Source organism: Frieseomelitta varia, unplaced genomic scaffold (assembly GCF_011392965.1).
Source record: "Frieseomelitta varia isolate USP_RPSP 00005682 unplaced genomic scaffold, Fvar_1.2 scaffold_43, whole genome shotgun sequence".
NCBI classification, from domain to species: domain Eukaryota; kingdom Metazoa; phylum Arthropoda; class Insecta; order Hymenoptera; family Apidae; genus Frieseomelitta; species Frieseomelitta varia.
In genome coordinates, this window is record NW_025110179.1 from 90,521 (window position 1) to 111,522 (window position 21,002).

The 21,002-nt window shown below is 29.7% G+C and overlaps 2 protein-coding genes across 2 annotated transcripts in view; both read right to left on the minus strand.

The window, feature by feature from the left end:
- LOC122532001 (glucose dehydrogenase [FAD, quinone]-like) overlaps positions 1 to 20,264 on the minus strand; it is a 48,516-nt gene extending 28,252 nt beyond the window's left edge. Inside the window, exon 1 of the mRNA XM_043660405.1 lies at positions 20,183 to 20,264. The gene's annotated coding sequence lies outside the window, so the exon portion shown is untranslated. The remainder of the gene's footprint in view (positions 1 to 20,182) is intronic.
- Positions 478 to 18,326, minus strand: LOC122531999 (glucose dehydrogenase [FAD, quinone]-like). The gene is given in 7 exon segments (XM_043660401.1): positions 478 to 920; positions 922 to 1,208; positions 1,211 to 1,825; positions 2,603 to 2,755; positions 3,071 to 3,235; positions 3,783 to 3,868; positions 18,129 to 18,326. Coding segments are annotated over 7 exon segments (1,851 nt in total). The 5' UTR covers positions 18,265 to 18,326; the 3' UTR covers positions 478 to 511.
- Positions 20,265 to 21,002: the final 738 nt, after the last annotated feature.

Sequence of the window (21,002 nt, forward strand, 5' to 3'; positions counted from 1 at the left end):
ATATAACCAATTAGTAAGTAATTAATAAATATTAATAATTATAAATATAATAATAAACAATTAATGTTAAATTTAAAATTATATTAATAAATATAAGGAATTAGGAAGTAATTAATTTATTGCGATTTTTATTCAAATAGACACACATTGTCTAATTGTTGTCGATCAACCTATGGATAAAGTTATTCATAAATTATTAAAGAGTCTTCATCATGCATGTAAGCATAATTCTGAAATATCATGTACATAACTGTAACTTTAACGGTTAAGAAACACAAAAAATATACTTCGTTGAAAGAATAACTCTTTTTTAATACTAACAATTTGTTTCAATAATAGAGCAAATAAATTGTAATTTATTTGAACATTATATTGTGCAATTTCTTCATTGTATTGTATATATATATATATATACAGTTTAATTTGATATTACAATATTACATTTATTACTTTAATATTTATTTTAGTATTACAGCGCATAAGTAGAGACAATTAATATCACAATTAAGCTTTATTTAATCCACTCCACATCGTATAATTTAAATCCTGCCAGACAACCAATCTTCCTTATCATATCATTAGCTTTCTCCGCGATCATAATAGTAGGCGCATTCGTATTACCTCTAACAATCTTTGGCATAATTAAAGCATCCACAACTCTCGAACCGTCGATCCCATAAACCTTCAAACTCTCATTCACGATAGCCTCAGAATCCGATTTTGGCCCCATCTTACAAGTCTCAACTAGGTGGTATAAACTCGCAGTATACTCCATTATCACACATTTCCAATAATCTCTAACACCAAACTCGAATTGTCTACAAGCAGGTAAAGGCTTATCCATCAACTTAAAATCATTCTTCTTAAACGATTCTGTATCAAATAATTTTAATGTTGCTTCCACCTCTTCTATCAATACTATTTGTAAAATAACCAGGGTAAATTAAAGGTGGAGCCCAAAAAGGATCACTATCATTTAACAATATAAATCCTCTGCTTTTAGGTGACAATAAAATTGGATTAATAGATATAGCATCGTAATAAGATGATGGATCAATAGTTCCCTCAAAAGATTCGACTGGATTATTTAAAATATCCTTTTGATTAGTTGCAAAAGAAAAAACTTCAATATCAGGCATATCACGCTCATATTGGAACATTGTTTGCAAGAAAGTAGCAACCGTAGATGTACCAGTTGTAGATAAAGGTGTCTTCCCCTATGTGTCTTCTGATAAGACAAAATATCTTCCTCCTTCATGAAAATATTTTTATTCGTGGAAGTAAAATTCAGTGCAGTTACTAGATGATACATTCCTACATGATCTTGAAAGTTCCTTCCAACTGATGAAATATTAATTACTTCAATGCCGTGTTTCTTTAATTCTTCTCTTGGTCCAATTCCAGACAGCATGAGGATTTTTGGTGAATTAATCGATCCAGCCGAGAGAATCACTTCTTTTCTAGCAAAAACTGTATTTAATTTAGTTCGGTTGTTTCCTGAAGTATATTCGACGCTTGTTACACGTTTTGTTTTGTTGTCTACAACCAATTTCGTAACGTATGATTCTGTTTTGATAGTTAAATTTTTGCGTTTGCTTCTGATGGGTCGTATGAAAGCGTTGTTAGTGCTTTGGCGTGTTCCATTAGCGGATGTCGTTTGTGCCTTCATGACACCTAGTTGGTTCTTTGCGTTGACATCCACGACTTTGTAACCTAGTTCTTGCCACGCATTCAGCAAGATCTCGGCGTTAATATCGACATATGAAAATCGTTGTACCGATTGGTAACCATGTTGGTTATGATAGAGTGGATTGTCTTCCACTATCTGGAAAAAATGAGAGTAGTTAATAATTTTAGATGAATTTTAATTTTTGTTTGGTTTGTTTGTTCTAGTTTTAATTTGATTTAATATGAATTTAGTGCGTTATGAATTTATCACTGCTAAAACGTATTATCACTGATTTTTTTAATAGATAATATTTAGAAAAAGACCATGGGTTATATTTTAATTATATTTTTGATGTATTTATAGTAGATGTAAAATACGTATAATAAATCAGAGAATTGTAGATAAATCTGTTAAAATATTTAAAGTGATAAAAATTAACTTAAATTCGTTCTAATTATCGAAAATTTAAATTGATCAGCGTTAGAACAGTATAATATAGTAATGATATTTATGTATTGTGTATATATGTTGCAAGACTTCAAAAAATTGTTGTCAGAATACAATTTTTTACCATAAATAAGTCAATACTTTTTCGTAGAGCAAGATCTGCTACATCAATTGAAAATATATAAATATAAAACAATTATATACTATAAAACAAACATTACGCAATTTTATATAAAAAAAATTCATCAATAACCATATCCTAAAACAAGCTAATTACACTAAATTACTACTTGAAATAGAACACATTGAATTTGAAACAATTTTCAAACGAATATTTATGAGGATAATTATATTCACAGAGTCTCGCCTTGTTTAGAGAATAAAACTCATTTTGATTATAATTAGAATAATAATAATAATAAATATATATTGTATACAGTTTTTTTTTTGGTAAATGATAATATAAATTCAAATTAAATTTATTACCTGTGGATCCCTATTATTTTCTGATTTCAGAAAATATGGTAGAACTTCTGTGTAGCTCCAGCCACGATTTCCTGCATCTGCCCATCCATCATAATCTTTTGGATTACCGCGAACATACATCATGTAATTGATAGTACTGGTACCACCCATCACCTGTAAGTATGATAATAAATTTTTAATACTAGAACAACTTCCAGTAGTTCCAGATTTGTTACAAATTTCATAGATATGACTATAATAGTCGCGTTCTATCATATTCATGATGTTTCGAGATATTATGATACATATTATATATATAAACTCTTCTATGTTTTATGTTCGAGTACATTTATCATTATAGTCACCTATGTTATACTAATTGTATACATATAAATGGAAATTTTAAACTTTCTGTTCATTCTTGACAACAACTTAGCTTGTCGTATGAAGTTACGGAATGTTAAAATATCGAAATATATGTCTACATACTTTACCCCTTGGCACCGCACAACTTCCATTTATTCTGGATCGACAAAAATGCTGCTCCGGTTGCATTCTATACATCCAATCGATATTGCTTCGTTGTAATGTAGGGGTGAAAGCAGGAATATCAGCTACCTCTGGTTCTTCTATACCAGGTTCCAATAATAATATCCAATAATATCCAATAATAATAATTCCAATAATAATATCTGAAAATGTAATTCAAAGTATTCAAAGTATTTAAAATATTTAATATACATCATCACAAATTGTTAGCGTTTAAATTGACTGAAAAATTTCGGAAGTAATTGTAGGTGAAACGAAACTTACTACTTCAAAAAGCAAAACTAATCCTTACTCCTATGCAAGAATCATTTAAGATCTGTTTCTCAGTAAGTTTTAAGCGAGAATTTCAACAAAATCTGAAAATCTGAGTAAGCAAATTAAGATCAGGAAAGGATTGGTCAATAATTTATTTCAGTAGATTGTTACTGAATAGTGAAATGACGATTAATATCATGGAACGTATCATATTATAAATACACATATTCGATTATCTAACGTTTAAAACAACAAAATATCGTTGAGTAACAATAGCTTTAAAAGATATTCCGTATCTAACTGAAATTTCTTTCAGTTGCTATATAATTTTGAAAACACAAGTCGACATAGGTACCTGCACGTTAGTAATAACACATTTATTTAATTTGAAGAATACCTTCCAATGTTTCACTTCGCTTAATCTGTTTGCAACGACACATCCGGCTGATCCAGCTCCCACAATAATAAAATCATAGTCTTTCTCTGGAAAATTCACGTACATACAAAATATGGTTTTAATCATAAAATGTGGGACGTACATATACGTAATTAATATTAGTATTAAATATATTTATGATTGTTATAAAATATATAATCTTTAAATTATTATATAAAATTATGCATAACTTATTTATATATTGTTCGGTCTCACCGGACACAACGAGGGCAAAACTGTAATGCGAAAAATAAATTCATCCAGCCAAGAATAAAAACTTTCAAATTTATTTTCTCCACGGCAGGGATTTCCCTTGACCGTATTTTTATGTCTTCCGTTTCATGTCTTACTTTCTATTTCATTGCTGTAGTCATACTTGACTCCCAATTCCAAATTTCTTTATCGCAACTGTTCTCGACGTAAGTATAAGTATAGATGCATCCTAGGACTCTTAAGAATTGTATACTTTATGGGATCGACCTCACACAATAATATGTCTGGAATCAATTAGTTTACCTCTCCAATCCCATAACCCGGGAAAATACAATAGAATGTATCTATATAAGACCAACTCACAAAGAAAAGTCAGTAGTTTACAACAATCCAGCAAAGTAGTTTTCAATAGCATTCCTACATGCAACTTACTCTTCCACTCAGTCAAATCTTACTCTCCTACTCATACAATTTCACTTACTTTATTCAGGACTTTACATTCCTTACTCATATAATTCATGTCCCTCAGATTATCAAATCATCCAATCAAATTCACCTCTGACGAGTGAATTAAACCCTACCAATCTAACACTAATTAAACCTTTACTTGAACCAGCTGAGTTTCACGTTGAAAGCAGCAAGCCACCAATCTAATCAACGTCCCTAATGCGTGGATTCGGATCGGTACGCTACATATATTTTTCACTGAAGTTTCAGTATACACGAAAATAGAGCTCGAAAATTTATCAAGAACTACCACATGTTCGCTGTTATATAATTTTTAATCAGCACCTTGCATATTCTAATGATTTTAAGTAATTAGTCATTAAGTACATAAGTATGCAAATAAGTGTATAACATGTGGCATTGGGTGGCATCGTTAATTTTTGATAAATTTCTGCGCAAAAATGTTTGCGTTAAATTCTCCAATACCGTGTTAAGCACAATAACTCCTACATAATGTTGACATTTACAAAATATAATGATTAAAATAACACGTTTCAGTAATAGTAGTAATTCAATGCATGTTTAATACAAGCACATGTTATTGCTAGATAAAACATAATAATACAATTGCTTGAAGTTTTTGAACCACCATCTTTTGTATTTGTCAATGAAGCAAATACTTTTATATACTTTTTGGAAATCAGGAATACTGTAAAAATTGTATTTCATTTTGAAATACAGATAATTACAATTGAAATATATAGAGTGTTGCGAGGTGTATTCAAACTCTACCATTGTGTTTTGCAGATAAAAATATCATTTAGCAAAAAGTCTACGAACGCTTGGTTAACAGGTTGTAAAAAGAAAAAATGAATGTAAAGCCATGTTTGCATTTTAAAGTATCAACCTCTATTATCGATACAAAGTGATATCGAGACTATTGGTGATATCTTAAAATGATATCTTTATTATAACATTTTATTGAATGATTTATCGGATTTTGGCTACACGATATTTTAGTCTTCATTTTACCTGCATTTTCCTGTATTATAATTGAATTATTTTTGTCTGTATTTACCTATTCTCTTATTGGGATATGAGTCTTCAGAGTGTCCGAAAAGATTAGCGACGAGTGCAAGAAACATAAAGCTGGATGATTGACAGGCTGATAATGTAGAATTAGATGTGCAGAAGCTTGATAGATTTAGAGGTACCCACGACATCTTTTTAGTTATCAGGTTATGATTCTTCTTGGTCGTCTGGAATTTTTGGTCTTCTCGATAACTTACTTAACTGTTAAGAACAATTATATACTTAGTTAAGTATTATACATGTGTGCATACTATTTCCAGTTTAACTGGAAATGTTCATCTATTTCAGAAAACATGAAAAGTATGAAAAAATATTTTAGAAATATATGATATGAAGGAACATGTCATGCAGTGCTTTTACCCGTTTGCTTTTGCAATGACTCTTAAACGACTAGTGAACGTCAAACTAAAATTTTTAAGTGAACTGTGTCACTTTTAATTACATATTCTTACATCTGACATACTTATTTTTTTTTTTACATACATTTCCATTTTTTATTTCATATTCGTCGAACGTTATCTGATTAGCAGATACTAGCACAAATGACATAATTGCTTTAGTAATCAAATTTGCAAATAATTTCAGTGATTTCAATTATTTTTAAGAATTCAAGAAAATTAAGAATAGAATAAAAGAGGCCAATATACCCTTCTATGTCTGATTAATTCTTTTGAAGATCCATAATTTTGACGAATACTATAATAGTCAAATTGTATTAAAATCTCTAGACCTGGAATTCCTAATCCCTTATTAAACAGATTACCCTGCTTAATTCTGTCGCACTTCTCATTTTATACAACTAGACTTAATTATGCTCAGAGAAACATGTCACATTTCCAGTACAGCCTCTGGTCACTTGCAATTTTCAGATTTCTTACGTTCCTAATAAAATTAATTAATTATAATATGAGAAAATGTATATATTAATAATTAAGTTTTATATTAAAAATTACTTAAATAATAGTAATATAATGATATTTATTTCCACGACGTACAACACATGCGAGAGATTTGTACGCATATCGAGTTCAGTCTAGATTTAAATGGGATAGTTTTTTATCGTTTCTATAGTTTCTATACGATATGAGCAAAATAAAATCTACTACTACTAACATATTATTTATCCAATATAAATATCGTATAGTACTAATAATAAATAATTAAATAGGTGAAATTGTGCGAGAAATAAATTGTTTTCCAACAATTTTTGCACTTATTATAGATATCGAAATTTTTCCTTTGCATTTAGTCAATCAGGTTTAGTTTTCAAAATATTTGTAAAAATCTGCCGGTACCAAAAATTGTATTTGTACTGAAAGCACTCACTATGCAATTGATATGCTTGTAAATGCAACTGGCACATTGGCCGTTATTTTTATCATATCTTACGAATCTAAACATATAACTTTAACTAAACATAACTTCTACGAAAACCACAGCTGTATTTGTGTGTATGTTTCAGAATGGAAAATAAAATCTTTTTAAGGATTTCTTCGAATAATTTACCGCGGATTGAAGATATAAGAAGAACATAAATTCAATATATTGATGATGTTTGTTAATTGATTTATAGTACTAGTTTGATGTAATTTCGCTTATGCAGTTATACACGCTGTTTTAGCCAAGCTTGTAAATTCTTGCACGTAAACTCTAAATATGACTATTGGTTGTATAAATATGGCATGGCAGAAAAAATATTACTGAAGGCTGGCTCAGAAATTACTCAAGATTACGCGGACCACATGTAATAAGCTTGATAAGATAAGAATTCAGATTGAGTTAATTTATTATACCCGACTAATACATGATGGCAGATAATTAACTTTGAAACTTATATAGCTATAATTGTAGGCTTCTTCGGTGTAGTTTTTTGCGAATATCTCGGAAAATGAAATCAATCACCGGTGTGTGCAAAGGGAGAAGTTGTTCAAAATGTCGATATCTGTAACATACCAATAATTTTAGCAAGAGAGGTTGTTGACATTTAAAAATTCCTGATATATTCCAAGTATAACGAAGTTATTATTTAACAACGAAAGTTATACAATTCTCGAAAATTTAAGAAAAATTTAGAAATCAGTGTTCCTGTATAATAATAAAAAATATACATATATAAAAGTATTTAATTTAATATAGAATATTTTCAGTACAAATTCATATAAAGGAAAAATATGAAGCGGATACGAAGAATTTTCGGAGCTTCTAGGACCTGCAAAATCCCTAGAAGAAATGAAAATAGTATCTGATGACTATAAATGACACTCGGAAGTAGAGACGGAAATTAATTCAATTCTATGCAAGCTATCGAACGATTCGGTTGAACTGCAGCGCTTTTGAATAAACGTCGAATTGTACAAGTGTATTATTGTATAAATTATATAATTGTGTATATATATATATATATTTTTTTTTTATGTGGAGGAAATCTTGCATATGACACCCAGCCCATGTTCCGGAGCTGGGTAGTGTCGGATTTCTACCGACTAAAACCTCCACGATGGCCTTCATCGTGTACTTTTTCGAGGCTGCGGGACCGAGATATTCTCCGCTGTGTGTATATATACATATATATACAATTATATATATTCTTTATAGTATTGCAAGTAAAATACTTGTTACGATACATGTGTATATACATTAGTATTTACGATACATAGAAGATATTTGATCTTGATACACGTGTGCTCGATTGAGCTATTTGTCCGTATTTTAAATTTTTAAACATAAAATGAAGTTAGATGAGGCGCTATTAGCAACACAGGCATCACAAAAAAGGACGCACAATTTCTTAAAGATAAAACTATAGCGATAACGAGGAGAAGATAATGAAGCTATTAAAACGTAACTCTGAGATAACTATAATTTTTTGGATATTATCTTCATCAAACATACCATACATTTTTACGTAAATGAAGAACTTTTATTTTTTGTTGAAAGTAGAAAAAGATTCTAGTTAAAGAAGAAAGTTCCAGGTCTAAGGTATATATGAGACGATTGATTGACATAATTTGATTTTGACTTTCACTGGTATTTCTTCTATGTCATAATTACCTGTGTTCTTCACAAATAAGTTTACGTGATTTATAATATCCTAGATTTTAGGATGTAGTTATGTATTGTGGTAGATGGGCATTTTTGCTATTTCGTGAAATTCTACTACTGACGTGTCATATGGTTTATTTAGGATTATTCTCAGAAATTTATTCTGGATATTTTGGACTTTGTTTATATATGACATGGCTGCAGCAGCCCAGACTTGATGTACGTAAGTGATTATGTGTGTTATATACGCTTATAGAGTACAAGCTTTATATTTGCTTTTAGTTTATTGTTGTTCATTATGAGTGGGTATAATCGTAGTACGGGGTAGGCAATGTTTGTCCTTTCTATGATTGCCTGTGCCCATGTCATTTTGTTGTCTAAATTTATTCTTAGATATTTTGCATGTGCTAGAGATACTTTGTCGCATCTCTATTTATTGAACACATGTTACTTGAATTAGTAAATGCTAAAAATCCGTGAAATATTCAAGAATATTTGAAAGCCAATGTGGAACAAGAACATTCAAGTTTTTACATTCAGAATTTTCTACAGAACGAAAACAGTTCATTGGCAGCACTGGATTCTTGAACACTTTGCAGTATTAAGTATATAACTATTTCATTTGATCTCTAATATTATTGTCAATGTTTTTTCTTTTGATTGATAATTATTAATATTAACTTTACATTACGTCTTAAATTTCATTCGAGAGGGGGGGGGGGGATAGTGGCTACCACTACTTCTGTTGAAACAATAATACGTATCGCTATTTTTGTGACAATGTGTTTCTTTCACGGTGCTTGATTTCCAAATGCGATGGTATGAACCCTGGAAGTGACCTGCAGTTCGCTTACGATTATACAGCGCCGTGAATCTGTATCGCCGAATAATGTATTATATTAAATCGTTGATTTTTACTAAAGATAACAATATATTTATAAGTAGTAAAAGTAGTGAAATGTTAGTGGTACGTTACAAATGGAGTACGAAGAGAAAATTGGGATAAGAAGCTAAAAGTCTAGATTTAAAATTGTACAGAACTGAAATCGCTTGGAAAGTCTTCGGTTATTACTAAAAGTGTTATAATTAAAAAATTACAGAATCTCATAACTAATGTTTTACTAAAAGTATTCTCACGATCGGATGCAACAATTGCATGAAATGTAAATATTTACCATTTGAAGTAACGAGCGACTGCGACTTTGTTTATGGCGATTCATTAAATAATACAGAATCTGGTATTTAATTGTTTGTTATCTCTGAGAGTATCGGAATGACCAACGATACAATGATATCGAAATGAAATGCCTTATGCAATTTTGCACGAAATCGGATATTCTAATCTTTTTGATGATTGCTTGCGATATGATCATTGACACGATCACTGTGAAGTTAATGAACAAATAAATACAAATAACTTACAACATGTGTATTTTTTTATGTAGAGTCTCTAGTCACTTGAAATTTTTTGTGTTTGTCACGTTCTTTAACAAATTATAATGTAGGCAAATGTACATATTAATAATTAATTCTTACAGAATTATTTAAGTAATATTAATACAATCAAATTTCATTCAGTAGCACAAACAAACAACATACACAATATTTGTACATAAGTCGATTCCCGATTTAAATGGTACAGTCTTTAAATCGTTTCATTCCTTTTATAGTTACGCAGATATGAATACATGAATACTGAACATGTTTATACATTACAGTTTCGATATTGAAATAGTAAGTGGTGTCTGATAAATAACAATGAAGTAAAGCTAATCGTTACAAAACAGGTAAAAATGTATGTCTTGACTGTAATGTGTCTAAAAACTATCGAGTGTGTAAAGAAATAAAGAACAAAAAGGGAATATGGTAAAGTAAAAAAATTGCTTCTTTTTCGATGGCTTTTGCATCTATTGAAAATGGCATTTTAAACAACTTTTTCCTTTACATATAATCGGGAATCAAAGCTAATTACCAAAATATTCTCAAAAATTTTCCGGTATTCGAAATCAAATTCTGCTTATTTATGTGTATCTGTGATATATTTCCAAGGGTAGCTGTCACGTCAGACATCTTGCCTCTTTATTATATATCATGTTTTACGAATCCTAATACACGATAACCACAATTGTATATGTTGATTCTATGCGACATTCGTACATTACAGTATAGAAAATGACATCATTTAAGGAATTTACTCGAAAAATAAATATTTCAAGTTATAATTGCAGGTTACTTCACCACCACTGGATTGAGGACAATAACATAAACTCAATACATTGATGACAATCGTTGTTATAACGCAAATATTTCTTGTAATCTCGTGTATGCCATTGTTCACGCCGTTTTAACCAAACATGCGAATTTTCAAAGGTGAATTTGTATGAAGCAATCGGCAGATCATTAGTTATTTGACTAGTAAATTAGTGGCGTGACAAGCAAAATACTACCGTAGAGATTGTCGCAGATTACGCAAACTATTTTGTAAATAAGTATAATAATGTAGATAAGAATTTATTACATTCGGCCGATTTATGTAGGTAATTATCATTAACGTATATACATAGGCACAATTATGGGCTATTTATTCAAGGTGTTTGCGATTATTTCGGAAATTAAGGTCAACTATCGATTGTATTTCTAACAAAATAAAAACGCACAAAGATCAGCACTTTAGTTATTATAAATAGTATTTTTTAGATAGCCTACAAAAATACATGTCCAAATAACTGATGCAGAAGAGTGTTTGTGTACATGTATATTTCAGAAAACAGAGGCCCACGACATGTATATTTTGCATGATCTTCCCTTTATCCACCGTGTGTATATCAAAACGTTTGCTGTCGCGACTGGTCTTGCATTTCTTTCTCAATGTGCCATTGTAATAAAAACGTGACACATACCAGTCACATGTTCAAACCTTCATTACAGTTTTTTTTTTTTTTTTTTTCTATTATCAAAAGTTAATTTTTCTCTACCCGGCATATTTTGACCTGACGGCGATTCAGTCATCGCTCATTTTTGACAGCTGATGGATGTTTCTTCAGTAGTTATTCCCTGTCCATCTTCCATTTCCTTCAACTACCATGTGATCTCAAAAATTTCAAAAGTCACAGATATTCAAAAGTTAATATTGTCACAAATGTTTAATTACAAGTACCTTCCAATGTTTTACTTCGCTTAACCTGTTTAAATGCCTGGATGCACACATCCGATTCAGCTCCCACGATAATAAAATCGTACTCTTTCTCTAAAAAATTCATTTTGCGTGAAATATAATTTTAATTGTGGAAAGTGAAACGTTCAGTTAATAATAATAAGAGATATATAAAATTATTATAAAGTGTATCATCTTACAGATAAGTATACAAGTATACAAGTTAAGCGTTCTATCAAAACAATCTGTGCATAAAAATTTGTCGTGCAATAAATTCTAAAATATTATATTGAAAATAGCATGTTATTCGTTAAACAAACAGTGTTAAATAATTTTATGCTTCATTTGAAAAGCTATACTAACTTGTGGAATGCTTTCATTTGCAAAATTTAACGATCAGAATAACATACTTAAAACAAAGGAAAATTTTGAAAATGTTTTAATAAAATTGTATGTTTAGTAATAGTAGTTCAGCAACAATATATATATAGTCACAATACTTATTACTACATACCAATACAATCGCCCGAAATTTTAGACTTTTGTCTCCTTCAATGAAACAAAACTTTTCATTTACATTTTGGCAAAATTGTAGTCTTTTAGCTATGACATTCATCTTGAAATACAACTAAATTATATACAGTGATATGAACGCAATTGTGCTATTTTGTTTTACAGGTATAAAAAATAAGATTCAAATGTCATTTAGCGAAATGACCATAAATTAAAAGTTATGAAATGCCATTAAAAAGTTATTGCGTCCCGATTTAAATAATATCATTTCTTAATCGTTTTCTTTGTCTTACAGATACATGAAACGTAAAATCTAAAACATTTACCATTTACGTAACGTAAGCTAAAGATTCGGTTTGAGCATGACAGTAGGTAATTAACATTAAAACGGTATGTATGTACGTACAATTAGAGGCTTATTTATTGTAATTTTTTGCAAATATCTTGAAAATTGAGGCCGACTGTCGATTGTAAGTCGAAAAGAAAATTGTTCAAATGTCGATATCTACAACACATTCAAATACTCTCAGAAGGGAAATAACTTTTCTATAGTTTTATCAAGAAAGATTATTGATATAATCTTTATTATAAAATTCCTAATGTATTTCAAGTTTCTTTAGGTCAATAATTCGATAGTAATTTAATAACTTTATAACTGAACAGTGAATACTCGTGCATCCTTCGGAAATTTATGTACAATTTATGTACATTTAAAAACCCACAAAATTCTTGTGATAATCAAAAATATACATTTCGAATGCAACCTGAAGCTGAAAACACGCTGCTAGATACTTAATGGCGAGACTACCAATTCGAGTATAACGAAAACCTCTCTCGTAAAGATCGAATGCGATCTACGGGGTGTCCCGTAACACTTTTCACAATTTTTTAAGTATTTGCGATAATCTGAAAAAAATGTTTTCAACAAAAGTTGGTTTTCGACTGGCTGTATATTGCAATAAAAAAAATTTCAAAAAAATTTTTTTTTTCAGTAATTATTAAAGCCACCTTCGTTTTTTTTTATAGCACTTTATATTTTTGACTTAATAGTATTGTAGCTCGTATCTATACGAATTCAACGACATAGTATATCTTGAAGACAAAGAAATGAAAATTTCAACAAAAAATGACAATCAGCATAACAATAAGTTGTGTCTATTATTAAGGCTCGAAATTACATTCAATTCAGGAACCTTGAGTAATTAAACGGAAACGATTTCGTGAAAAATTCACAACAAATTTTCGAATTGAAATCCATTTTGCTGTAGACACAATTCCGCTTTATGTAGTAAGTTTGTACAGGTTACTCTTACGATAATATCGTAACGAACTTCGCATATTGTAATATGTAATATGAGGCTATGTAATATGTATATGTATATATATATTTAATATTACAGCATATAAATTGGCATAATTAATTTCCACAATTAAACTTTTCTTAATTCACCAATCCATCACGACACATCATTTAGATAACCATTCCTCCTTAATCATATCACTAGCTTTCTCCGCGATCATAATAGTAGGCGCGTTCGTATTTTCTTTAACAATCTTTGGCATAATCGAGGCATCTACAACCCTCAAACCTTCGATTCCATAAACCTTCAACCTTTCATCCACCACAGCGTCAGGATCCGAGTTGGTCCCAGTTTGCAAGTTCTAAATGAAAGATAGTCGTTGTGTACTCCATCATCACACATTTCCAATAATCTCTAGTACCAAACTCAAATTGTCTACAAGAGGGCAAAGATTTATCAACCAATCTAAAATCATATTTCTTGAACGATTCTGTATCAAACAATTTTAAAGCTATTTTCACACTTTCCACTAACAAGTCCAAATCTGGATTACTGGTAAAATATCTAGGATAAATTAAGGGTGCTCCCCACAAAGGATCACTCCCATTCAATAATATAAATCCTCTGCTTTTAGGCGATAATAAAAATGGTAGAATAGAAATAGCATTGTAGTAAAAGAATGGTTCAACATCTCTCTCAAAAGATTCTACTGCATCATATAAAATATCTTCTTTGTTAGTTCCAGGGAACAACATTTGTATATCTGGAACTCCATTTATGTGCTGCAATGTTGTTTGCAAAAAAACAGAGCAAGAAGTACAGCCAATTCCAGATAATGGTCCCCTGCGTCTTTGTATAGTAGAATATATCTTCCTCCTTGTTGGAATTATTTTTACTTGTAGAAGTAGAATTCAATGAAACTATTAGACCGAAAAACGATACATGAAGATTCTTTCCAACTGATAAATCACTAATTACTTTAATACCATGTTTCTTTAATTCTTCTCCTGGTCCAACTCCAGAGAGCATAAGGATTTTCAGAGAATTAATGGATCCAGCTGAGAGAATCACCTCTTTTTTAGCAAAAATTGTGTTTAATTTAGTTTGGTTGTTTTCTGAAGTATATTCGACGCCTGTTACACGTTTTGTATTGTGGTCTACAATCAATTTCGTAACGCATGATTCAGTTTTGATGGTTAGATTCTTGCGTTTGCGTGTGATAGGTCGTATGAAAGCATTATTTGTGCTTTGACGTGTTCCATTATCGGAGGTTACCTGTAAGTTCATGACACCGAGTTGATGGTTTGCGTTTACATCCACGACTTTGTAACCTAGTTCTTGCCACGCATTCAGCAAGATCTCGGTATTAATATCGATATATGGTAATCTTTGTACCGATTGGTAACCATGTTGGTTATGATAGAGTGGATTGTCCTTCACTATTTGAAAAAAATGAGAATAGTTAATAACTTTAGACGAATTTTAATTGTGTTTAATTTCTTGTGTTTGATGTAGTTTCTGTTTTAATATAAATTTTGTGTGTTATGAATTGATCATTACTAAAACGAATTATTCGTTTTTTTGATAGATAGTATTTAGAAGAAACCTATTCGAAAACTTATATTTAATACATATCTTTGATGTATTTATAGTAGATGTAAATTGTAGGTAAATCTGCTAAAATATTTACAATGGTAAAGATTAACTTAAATTCGTTCTAATTAATCGAAAATTTAGTTTGATCAGCATTAGGACAGTATATAATAATGATATATATATATATATATATATATATATATATATATATATATATATATATAGTGTATATATGTTGCAAGACTTCATAAAATTAAAGTCAGAATATCTGAAATTTTTTACTATAAATAAGTCAGTATCATTTTACAGAGCAAGATCAGATCATCACTTGATATAAAACAAATATTACGCGATTTTATGTAAAAAAATTCATCAATATTCATATTTCCTTCACGCGTCCATCTAAAAACAAACCAATTATACTAAATTATTCCTCGAAAGTGATCACATTGAATGTGAAACATTTTTCGAGTAACAGTTATCAGGATAATTACATTTACAGATTCTTACCCTGTATAGAGCATAAAACTTATTCTGACTGTAATTAAAATAATAATAAGGATACATTGTATGGAGTTTAATCTTATGGGAGTTAATGACAAATTTTAATTAAATTTGTTACCTGTGGATCCCTATTATTTTCTGATTTCAAAAAGTAAGGTAAAACTTCTTCATAGCTCCAGCCATGATTTCCTGCATCTGCCCACCCGTCATAATCTTTTGCATTACCACGAACATATATCATGTAATTGATAGTACTGGAACCACCCATCACCTGTAAGTATAATAATAAATTTTTAATACTAGACCTACTTCGAATAGTGCTAGATTCGTTATAAATTTCACGAATATAACTATAAATATATACATGATATTTCGAGACATTTTGTATAATATAATACATAAACATAAACTCTTCGATAATTTATGTTTCAGTACATTTGTCATTATAATCACCTATGTTATACTAATTGTTTACAAATAAATGGAAACTTTAAACTTTCTGTTTATTCTTGACAAGTCAGCGTCTCGTATGAAGTTATAGAATGTTAAAGTATCGAAATATGTGTCTACGTACTTTACCCCTTGGCATCGCACAACCTCCATTTATTCTGGATCGACAAGAATGCTGCTCCGGTTGCATGCGATACATCCAATCGATATTGCTTCCTGATAACATATAGAGGCGAAAGCCGGAATATCAGCTACCTCTGGTTCTTCTATACCAGCTTCCAATAATAATACCTAAAAATATAAATCAAAGTATTCAAAGTATTTAAAATATTTAAACTAACTCATCACAAATTGTTAGCATTTGAATTGACATATTGTTTGAAAACTTTTGGAAATGATTGTAGATGGAACAGAATTCACTATTTGAGAAAGCAAAACTAATCCTTATTCCTGAACAAGAATCATCTATGATCTGTTTCTCAGTAAGTTTTAAGCGATAATTTCTGCGAAATCTGAAAATCTGAGTAGGCGTTGCAAGTTGAGATCAGGATGACAGAAATGGGTCAATAATTTTTTTCAGTAGATTCCTAAAAGAGGAAAAGAGAAATGTGAATTTTCGTGACCATTAATATCATGGAACGTATCATACTACAAAATGCACTTATTGTATTATCTGACGTTGGAAACAACAAAATATCGTTGAGTAACAATAGTTTTAGCAGATATTCCGTATCTAGCTTTGACTTTCTTCAGTTACTACATAATTTTAACAACACAAGTCGGCCTGCACGTTAATAATAACAGATATATTTAATTTGAAGAATACCTTCCAATGACACATCCGGCTGATCCAGCCCCCACAATAATGAAATCATACACTTCCTCTGAAAAATTCGTTTTATATAAAATATAATTTTAGTTATAAAGTGTGGAACTATATATGTAATTATGTAACCGTATATATAATTAGTAATAATATTGAATATATTTGAAAATTGTTTTAAAATTATTATACAAAATCACACATAACATAATTACATACTTTTCATTCACGATTCAACGTTACATAATTTGAAATCCCACTTTTAAATAATTAGTCACAAAATGTACATGCGATATATTATATTGATTGACACTTTTCCTTTTCGACAGATTCGTGAAGAGAAAATTTTTCGTCTGATAAATTCTCTAATATTGGATTAAGCACAATGGCTCTTATATAACGCTTTTATTTACAAAATTTAATGATGAAAGTAATATGATTCAGCAACAGTAATAGATCTCTGATAGTTCTAGTAAAGTACATGTTCAATGCAAGAACTTATACAGTTGCTCGAAATATAATATAGTTTTTGCATTTTTCAATGAAGCATACAATTATTCTCGTACACTTTCTTGACAGATGAGAATGTTGTAAAAATTGTATATCACTTTGAAATATGAGTAATTAAAATTTAAATATACAGGATACCGCGAGGTTTGGTATATTAATTCTATCATTGTGTCCTGCAGGTAAAAATAAGACTAAAATATCATTTTGCAAAAAGTCCACAAATGTTTCATTAATATGTTGTAAAACGGAATAATAAACGTAAAGCCATGTTTGCATTTTAAAATGTCAGATTCCACTAACAATACAAAAGTAATATCGAATCTCATATAAATTTAGTCGAACTTCTTTATACGCAGCTTTGATCAATTTGATTATATCGAACATTTCACTGCTGGATATTTTTACTACTGAAGGTAATGATTATATTTTGTACGTAGAAATCGGAAGATGTAAGATCCACTGATGTCCGTGGTCTAGGAGACCAAGAGATTCTTCTCTGCTAATCAATTTTTGAAATTGTACGTAATGATAGCATTTCCCATATTTCATTTCTTTATTATAACTATTTAATGTATGATTTATGGGTTTTTGACTCAACATTTTAGTCTTAATTTTATCTGTATTTGTCTGTATTAAAATTGGATTATTACGTCCGTATTTACCTATATTTTTATTTGGATACGAGACTTCAGGATGACCAAAGAGACTAGCGACCAGTGTGAGAAACATAAAGGTAGGTGGTTGACAACTGGAATTAGGTGGGCAGAGATTTGCTAAATTTGCAGATACCCACGACATCCTTTGATCTCAGATTATGATTCTTCTTGGTCACCTGGAATTTTTGGTCTTCTAGATGGTTTATTGAATTATTGAGAAAAATTATACTTAAATAGTTAAATATTATATATATGTATATGTACGCGTTATATTTCCGATTTAACGTTGTAAATGCTAGAATATCTGAGAAAGCATGAAAAATATGAAAAAATATTTTAGTAAAATATCAAGGAATACACGTCACAGAATGCTCTTACCCGTTTGTCTTTACAATGATTTTGAAACGAGTAGTGAACGTCACATTAAAATTTTAAAGTGGATTGTGTCATCCTCGATTACATATTCTTACAACTGACATACTTATTTTTCTATCGCACACACTCATCTTTTATTACATTTTCGTCAAGCGTCATCTAATTGGCAGATACTAACCGATGTAAATGACATAATGAACGCTTTAACATCTAAATTTGCCAATAATTTCAGTGATCTCAAATATTTTCAAGAATTCAGAAAAGTTAAAAACAGAATAAAGTTCACTATATGACATCCTCCCATTACCCCGCTGAGGAACCACAATTTTCATGAATACATAATAGTGTTAAAATATGTTAAAATTTCTAGACCTGGACCTGATAGAATACCCAATGTCTTACTTTTGCACTTCTCAATCTATAACTGAACTAATGTTACGCTCAAAGAACTTTTGCGGATACTTGAAAAATTGTTGATTATTTATCGCACAGATCAAATAGAAACGAAAAAATTTCTTCGCACAAAAATGAAATTTTGACTATTTTCAATACAAGGATAATAAATTATTCGTTGCTCGTTCAAATGCTGTTTTAAGTTTAGATGAAAATGCAATGATGAATTAAAATGTAGAATTAACGCATAGTATATCATATTATGTATTTAAGACTCCAAAACATTTTTCAAAAATGTTTTAATTGAGTTCTTACGGAACATCTGGATCAATAGTATTCAGAATAAACTACGTGAGGTCTAGAAGAGTAATGTTGCTTCTGATCAGAATAGAACAAATGACAATAACGCGTAATGGCAGATTTTGCATTACGACAGATAAGCTATCAGGATGCGAATTCAACGATGCATTTCTATTCATTGAACTATTTAAATTATTAGAAAATGTATATATTAATAATTGATTTTTATATTAAAAATTTATATTAAAGTTATATTTATATTATATTTATAAATTATATTTATATTATATTTATAAATTATATTTATATTATATTTATAAATTATATTTATATTATATTTAATATAAATATAAATTACATTTATATTAAAATTATTTAAGTATTAATAAATTATTTAATTTATATTAAAATTTATATTAATTATTACTACTGGACAAATGGAGTACGAACAAAAGATTTAATTATTAGTACTAGATTAGAGAAGATTAGTATAGGAAGCTGAACGTTTAGTACTAAAATTACTCGGAACTGAAATCCCTTGGAAATAAAAACATTAAGACTGGTTGTAGCCACTACTCTCACTGAAAGTGCTCTAATCGCTAAATAACAGGATTTCATATACATACTAGTGCATACTGTCTAAATTCGCATGATGAGCCCAAAGCCCAAAGGATTGGGATGTATGGAATTTTAGGGATGTATGGATATGATTGGTACATGGAACAAATGCATAGAACGTTTACCATTTCGAGTAATGCGGCTCTGTTTATGGCAAAAGTATTGGATACGAAATCTATATACGTTAGATAGAACTTTGTATTTAATTGTTAAGTGCCTCTGAAACGTCAGAATGCCTGACATCACAACGATATTATGAATGAAATATGCAATTTTCCACAAAATCTGATATTCCGACTTTATTGATGAACGCTTGTAACATTATTGTTAACGTGATTACTATAAAATAAATGAAACAAGTAAATAGACTTACGATAGGTATATTTCTATGTACAGCCTTTGGTCACTTGCAATTTTCAAATTTTTCACGTTCCTGGTAAATTAATTACAATATAAGAAAATCTATATTTTTATATTAAAAATCAATGAAATTATTTAATTAGTATAATAAAATTTAATTCAACAGCGCAAATATACGATATACATTATATTTGTACGTACATAAAGTATCGATTCAAGTGAAAAGTAAAATTTTATCGTGCTTTGTTTTATAGTTACATGATACGTGAGTAGTAAAAACTACGTATTAATAACATATAATTTGTTCAATATGAATATCAGATACTAGTAATGATAGTCTAAAAACCAAAGTCACAGATAGATAGGTAAAATTTATGGAAATCAAACGACTCTTGCTCTCCGATAATTTTTGCACGTATTGTAGATATCGATATTTTATATTATTTTTATCGATATTTTAGTCGCTAATCTTAGTCTAGTTTTCCAAAATATTCGCAAAAATCTACCGATACTTAAAATTCTGCTCATTTGTATGCATCTGTGAGATACTTTTCGAGTATAACTCGCACATTAGTCATCGTTCTCATTATTATTGTCATATGCTACAAATTTAAACTGATGACTTCCATGAAAATTGCAGTTGCATTTGCTGATTGTTCGTGATGTTGGTACGTTGCAGAATAGAAAATGACTTTTTTTTTTAAATTCCGTCGAAAAATTTCACCGCTGGATAAGGATATTAACTCAAATTCAAGACATTAATAACATTTGTTGTTAATTGAGTTACTTGTTTGATGTAATATCGCTTGTGCACGCTGTCTTAACGAAGCTTGA